Source organism: Montipora foliosa, chromosome 3, assembly GCF_036669935.1.
Source record: "Montipora foliosa isolate CH-2021 chromosome 3, ASM3666993v2, whole genome shotgun sequence".
Taxonomy (NCBI): domain Eukaryota; kingdom Metazoa; phylum Cnidaria; class Anthozoa; order Scleractinia; family Acroporidae; genus Montipora; species Montipora foliosa.
In genome coordinates this window covers 8,423,282-8,430,781 of record NC_090871.1, presented here as the reverse complement: position 1 = coordinate 8,430,781, position 7,500 = coordinate 8,423,282, and the positions used below count along the sequence as shown (strand labels likewise).

General features: G+C 35.8%; 1 protein-coding gene across 1 annotated transcript in view; it reads right to left on the bottom strand.

The window, feature by feature from the left end:
- Nucleotides 1–1,858: 1,858 nt before the first annotated feature.
- The window catches only part of LOC137996654 (uracil phosphoribosyltransferase homolog), a 13,019-nt gene continuing 7,377 nt past the window's right edge, over nt 1,859–7,500 (bottom strand). Inside the window, exons 4-8 of the mRNA XM_068842171.1 lie at nt 6,345–6,407; nt 5,761–5,855; nt 5,494–5,560; nt 4,898–4,996; nt 1,859–3,689 (exon numbers count right to left, since the gene is read on the bottom strand). Of these exons, the coding sequence (XP_068698272.1) occupies nt 3,583–3,689; nt 4,898–4,996; nt 5,494–5,560; nt 5,761–5,855; nt 6,345–6,407 (431 nt within the window). The 3' untranslated portion in view covers nt 1,859–3,582. The remainder of the gene's footprint in view (nt 3,690–4,897; nt 4,997–5,493; nt 5,561–5,760; nt 5,856–6,344; nt 6,408–7,500) is intronic.

The window sequence follows — 7,500 nt, the reverse complement described above, 5'->3', positions numbered from 1 at the left end:
ATAATAATAATAATAATAATAATAATAATAATAACAACAACAACAACAACATATCCTTTACATAATTATATGAAGAGACAGTGCAGCCCAGTGGTTAAAGCGTTTGCCTTGAGATCCTCGGCTGGGATCCCCCAGAAGACACATTCTTACCACTGGTTGAACTTGTTCCCTGTAATTCCTAGTTCAACTTCTCAGCTGCACTTGTAAATAGCCAACTGGCCAGTTGGGATTCTTAACAGTTGTTGAATGTTCTGTTTTGTTGTGACCGTTCCACTGGCCCTGAAAAGCCCCTATGGTGAGTGGTTAATTACAGTGTAAGTAATAAAGTATTGTATTGTATCTTTGTCAAGGGGTTTTTGTGATGGTCTGCCGTCCAACTACAAACTCCACCTGAATGGGCTTAACTTTAGTACATGTAGATACTAGTATATCAATAACATTTATTTATACGTAATCAGTTATTATGTAAATGCCAGCACGAAAATGACATCAACATTGGACAACAAAATAAATTGTGAAAAAAAAAAAAAAGAAACATTTAAAATAGAAGGGGTAATCAGGCTTTGTGAGTCAACACCCACTTAGTAATTGGCACTGTCTAGGGACTCCATTGCCATTCATCAAAAACGTAAAAAGAAGATTACAGAAAAACCTGTAACAACCAAATACAAAAGGGAAATCAAGTTAAGAAATCCAGATACCAACCCTATCCAACAGGGCATATGTTCGTAATCCGAACGCAAATACAACAAAATTACATGTAGATTACACAATAAACAGTAAAAGAAAATTAATTTTGCCAAAAATAGTTACTACACAATACCAGCCTAATGTACTACCCACATGTATGCAATGCATGCCTATTTTCAAAAGCATATGAGCACTGCATCTCTTTTTTTGTAGTGAATCATAAATTTCTTGCCATGTTAACAATAAGCATTTCTGACTGCAGTTACATGTGTTGCTGTTGTTAACGCATTGACTTCTAGGAGTGAGACTCAATAGATTTTACTCTGTCAAACACCAGGTGATTTTACTTGTCAATGGAGGGCCATTCAGAAGTCATTAGCGAGCTTAAGCACGCATGTTTTTGAGACACAGACGACAACCAGAAGTGATCTGTTTTCCCTTTTAAGTTGTTTACACAATCACATTTACCTTGCTAAGATCCTTTCCCCATTAGAGATGATTAGCATAAAAATCTGGGAGACACCACTGTCCTGGCATGCGAAAATTTCTCGTACGGTTGCTGTTCGCATCTCAAAAATGCACGTGCTTAAGCTCCCTAATGAGTTAAAAGTGAACCTGTACTTAGTTGTGCTTCATTGACTCTATACAACTAGCTGGTGCCAGAGGTGTTTTAAATGAGCCACAAGGGTGCCCTCAACCTCATTCCCAGGGTGGAGAGAAGAGAGACCCTGGAAACAAGGTTGGGGTGCCCTTAGAGTGGTTTTCAATTGACTGTAATTGTGAATAAATACCAATCAAAACAATTACTTCGACAAATCACAGCAGGTGCAAACAGTGCAATGAACCAATCCAAATTCGTAGCAATTCCATATAACTTGCTCAAAACGCAGGAAAAATTGCATGTGCAAGTCGCGATTGGTTTTGGTTTTCCTTCTCATTGTTTGATAAACTGGCGTGAGACTTTTAAACCAAGATAATCAGCTGGATAGTTTTAAAGCCCATGCCTAATACACAAAGTAAACTTTTACAGAAAAAGCAATCGCCAGCATACTCTTGTGGAAATCTCTCGAAAGGATCTGAAAATTGCAAGGGACCATTGGAACCCTGTGGTTCATTTCCCCCAATAAAACTGATAAACTGGTAAAACAGAACTTAACATACAGTACAGTGTAGTCAATTCCCCATTTTATTATACAACAGTTTAATACTGAAAAAATGCCACTGATAATATTACAAAAAAGAACCTCAGTCTTTAATTATTAGCCTGCAGGTTGAGTGTACCTACAATAGGCCAAGCTGTATAATTATTAGCTTGACATAACATTAATATCAGGTGAATTCTTGTTTTCAGGTTATGGTCGAGGGTGGAATCATAAATTTTGTCATTATAATAACTGCAAAGTTTAGGTTAACTTTCAAAATTCAATAGACCTTATTCCAAAATGGCCACTGATTTATGCACATACAAATTGGCCCTTGTTGACTCGTTCAAGAGAAAATATTCTTTTGAATTTTAAGCTTAAGAACGAGGCATCAAGGGCTAATTAAAAAAAAAAAAAAAAGAATATTTAAATGGTGCCATTTTGGAAAGAGGTAGATTAAATAAAGCTAATAAATCCTAATTAAACCTGGTTGTTCATCTCCATAAGAGTTAAAAAAAAAATCATCTGATTAAAAGATTCAATCACTGAACCAATGATAAACATAAATTTGCTCATTCTCTTAATAATTTTTAATAAAATGAACAAATTGAATAATCATTATTTTAATTCACGCTTTCCAATTCATTTGCAGATTTTTGTTTTAAGTTGACATTGAAACCACTCTTGACAGCTGATTTTAATGGCTTGTTAGTCTTAAGCTCTTTGTTGTAACAACAATAATTATGACACGTAATATTGTTTCAGTGTTAGAATTGCTATTATACTGAAACAATATTACATGACTGTAAAATGTATTCTTCTCCAGCTGAGTGCACGGACATTTTAACAATATAATTCCATGACTAAACGTTTGATACAAGTTGTATAAAAAATGCAATTCAAAAGTTTTCAGTGGCTTAGCCATCATGGTGTAAGAGGTGATAATACAGTATACCCCGATCTACAATGTGCAAAGATGGTTAGCATATACACTGTACGTGCCAGTTCAAAATGAATAAGAGTGTTTTAAAGAAATCTACATTTTGGGGGCGTTTTTAATAAAACAGTTTCAAGGTTCCACTCACACTTGATGGCTATGAGATGATTTTGGCCAACTCAGTGCTACAGTACATCACTGCCTCATTGGCTATCTATCAACTCCTACCCAATGTCCACTTGCATGCGAATGGGAATAATAAGTTAAGTTCTTATAAGTTTCCAACTTGGCAACACTTGATGCAATCAGGTTCCATTTTAGCTATAGGTCATCAGTATGAGATGATAACCAAGACTGAGTGAACCAATCAGAAGGCTAGAAATGCAATATCTGTGGTCGAAAATGTTGAATACTTGTCTTGATTACTATTCAACAATGGAGAGATTTAGCATCAAGTTTATGGCATTAAGTTTACAGTGAACCGCCAGGCTGCCTTTTGCCAAGAACTTATTTGATTTTAGCTGGCATTTATGGCCTGTTGCCTAAAGACAAAAACATGTAAGTAGCTTCTGAAGAGAAAGAAAAGTTAGAATAACAGATTTTTTTTACTTTCACAACATGCAGCATGATCCATCATTATACATGTAGCATTTGCTATTTCAAATACCAGTATTATGTTAAAGCTCTAAAAAGTTCACTTTTTCTTTGGAGGATTATTTACTGTAACAATATATTATTGCTTTCTTATCAGAATGAAGGGCTCCGCTTTAGGCCATGCAGTAAACATGCAAAATTCTTCTTCTTCTTCAAAGGTTAATCTGTCCCAAAGTATCTTTGTCCAAAAGATGCTGGACAGTCAGAGTGAACCTCTGATGTGAGGATGGTAACTGATGGGAAACTCTTCAAAAGCAGCTCAACACCTACAGTTAAAACAAGAAATACTTTGATGAAAAAATACAGTGTGCATGATTGACATACAGTGTACATGTACACTGTACATGAATGAAAGAAATGTATTATTTGAAGTGCGGGTTATAGACGAAATGACACGTGGTTCCTCCCATTTAACTACACAATTAAGAAATAATTATATTATTGTCTTATTTTAATAGACACCTGAAAAATTCTGGCAGCTCTAATGGGATTTGAAACCATGACCTCTACGGTGGCGGTGCAATGCTCTACATGTACCAACTGAGCTATAAAGTCACACAGTTGGGAACAGGTCAATAATTTGTTGGGCTCAAATTAAAATTTTGTTCCTGTGAAATTAGGACTCAATGAATGAAGGAAATGTATACATTTGAAGTGCGGGTTATAGACGAAATGTAGAAGTAATCACTGCACTTTTAATTAATAAAATAATAGACAATTGTCTAGTTAAGTGTAAGGATTATTAAATGCTCTACCAACTGAGCCATGAGGCCACTCAGTTGGGAGCCCGTCAATTTTTTGGGCTCGTGTGTTCCCGTGAAAGGAATTGCTGAATGAAATACAGTAAATGCAGGTACGGTATCAATATTGAAAGAAAGGGAGAAGCGATCATCACACTTATCTAGACAAAATTATTTAAGCAACTGTCTCTTCCAGACACCTGAAAATTTGGAGGATTAGGTATTAATAATTGAAGCATCTACGTCTACAGTGTACAGTACATGTTCCAGCACTTAGCAAAGTCCCTTTTTCACTTGTGGCTGTTTCTGATAAGGTGGCCTCATACACCACAAGCCTGTTTTGAGACATCAAGCCGAAGTGGCCACTTCTGCTGGAGAGAACAGGACAGCCACAACACCGGGGACTCCATCCCCTACTCTTCTCAAAATAGTGAGTGGCTTCTTTAACGTCCCATAGGGAACTTTAACCCATTGACTCCCAGGGGTTCCCCATTGACGAGTAAAATCGTCTGGCGTTAGACAAGAGTAAAATACTCTGGCGTTAGACAGAGTAAAATACTAAGTCTCGCCGGTTTCGGCCAGTTTGGATGTCAATGGATTAATAAAAAAAAACATGGAGGATACAGGCTCTAAGGTTTATACTGTAGGTGCCAGAATATCTAAATTACATTACATGTACATGATTGTGCAACCAGCCTGCAGTGTGAAAAGCATTAAAAGGAATCTTTTCTCACCCTTTGGAGTAGCAAATACATTCAAGAGAAGAATGTTTTCTTCCTTTACACCGTGATCAAGAAGAACTCTCATGGCAGCAGTCACTGTTGCTCCTGAATCTGTAGTGAACAAAAATGGAACCCAAGAAATCATGCTATACATGTAGATGTACAGGTGTAACTGCATTAAATTGAGACAATAGGCCTTTTTTGATATAACATAGTGAGGCAGTGAGGACAAAGACAAAGGAAAGTGGATGATATGTGTTTCTATTGTTTTTGTCCTCACTGCCTCACTATCAAGCTGAATACAGTGTATTTGATATTTCGAAAATGGCCTACAGTGTATTTAATGAGACAAAGCAGTCGACAAACAAAAAAACTACATGTAGACTTTGTTGACAGTTATACAATTGTATGAGTGAGTGTACAACAGTATGTAGTCCCTAGAAGAATGGTTTTTCATGCATGCATGTGACGTTTCAACAGTACTTGTAACCTTAGAATGGACTGTCATCTTTGAAGTCAAATTTCCCTGAGCTACATGTAGAAGAAGATCATTTTGAACTACTGTAACAACATAATTATTAGGTGAAGCAACTGTAGTATCAACTCACTCAACAAAGGGTACATAAGAAGCACTCTTCTCTGTTCCATTCCAGGAGGAAACTTTGCATAGTAAACCTAAAAAAGTTACATGTTGTTCAAATGCTCACTACCAGAATCTTTATATTTTTGTATGGTAGAAGAAAGTTTATTTAGGTGATTTGAAAGGTTTTTTTAAGTAAAATGTAAAAATTACCTACATGTAGGAAGATGCATGACATGACTGAAAATTATTTATTATATATTAATTAAAATTAAATGTACATGATTGTTTTTACCATTGGTGCCTTAGTTTCTTCATTGATTTTTATGAGAATTTTTCCTATCCTTATAGAGCGACAACAGTCTCGTAAGCCCTTTTCCATAGCTTCCCCTGTAAGATAAAGGACATGAATCAAGTTAACCCCACACAAAAATAGCCTGTCACTTTCACAGAGATCGATCCACTGCGAGTGAGTATAATAATGTACCAAGCTATCTTTAAGACCTTGCTTTAGTAATAATGCTATCATTACCATGATAGAAATTTAACTTACTTAAAAACCAATACTCATTAACTAAATTTAATATATACTTATAATATAATTATAATAAATTAAGTACCCTCATATTACCCATTCCTCTGTGATTTGCCTAACTTAATGAAACCCTGCCTGTCAGTCAAACTCCAAAGTGTGGTAAAGGAATCATTTTAAGTGGCAGAGATTTTCCTGATTTTTTTTTTTTTTTTTTTTGGGGGGGGGGGGGGAAGGGGGGGAGGATTATTCATTATTTTAACGGTCTGAATACTATTGTTTCTGACAGATGAGGTTTTCTTTACATGTATAATAATATAATTATAAAAGAACATTATTTTTGGTACCACTTCGCATTATGCTAACTCCACAGTTTCCTCTCTGAAAGGCTAAACCTTTATACATGGCACCTGCAAAGAGAATGAAAGTATTATTATTTTCATAGTGAATGATCTGAATCATGACAGACATACATGTAACTATATTACAGCCTTTGACTCCCAAACCAGCCTAAACCGGCCAGACTTAGTATTTTACTCTGTCTAATGCTAGACGATTTTTTACTCGTCAATGGGGAACCCCTGGGAGTCCATGGATTAGCAGAGTTTGATCAGATCATCCACCGAAGTGCAGTCCAGAGAAGGACCGTTGTTGGTGACTGACATTATTAATGGACAACCAAAGTGACTTATCTCTGAAAACGACTTTCAATCGGGTTTAATTTGTGAATGTCAGATCACACAAACACCAGCCATTCTCTGGACTACATCTATCCCAATAATCAATATTCCATGACAATAATGTAAGAAATATCAAAAGTAACACAATAATTTTCCTTCATTTACGTGCAATAATACGCCTGCCCACTGAAACTGATACTGTCAACACTAACCTTGTTTGCTTTCCAAATTTTATGCTATACATGTTTTAAAATAAGGCAAAAACACTGAACTTTAAATTTCAACTAAACAAGCCATTTTTAACTGCACTTAAAGGAACTAAATCATGGTTTGTGACCACCAGATTTTGATTCACTTCAAACGCTACTTCAAACACTGGTTTACGTTTGAATGTCAAACCATTGATTTAAAAAGTAAAAGAGCATACTGGACTTGAAAGTCCACTTTTTAAAAGGTTTTCAGAACGCTTGTTGAACAATAATGAATGTACTGTAGCTTACAAATTTACGATTCAAGACCCACCATTCTGACACGTGTGCTAAATGTCAGTGGTAAAAGCCTCAAACAAAAGTCCCTTTATACGTCAACTTATTCCAAAATGGCAGCTATTTTAAATAGTATTGTTTTGTTTGCTTGCAAATTAGCCCTTTTCGCCTGGGCAATTCTTAAAAGTAAAAATTAAAACAATTACATGTATTTAACCCTCAACGAGGCAACCAAGCCTAATTTGCATACAAAAGAATTTTTAAATGGTGGCCATTTTTAAATGACGGGTACACATATACTCACAGACTAGCGTCCTTTACTTGCGGTGGAATATAAA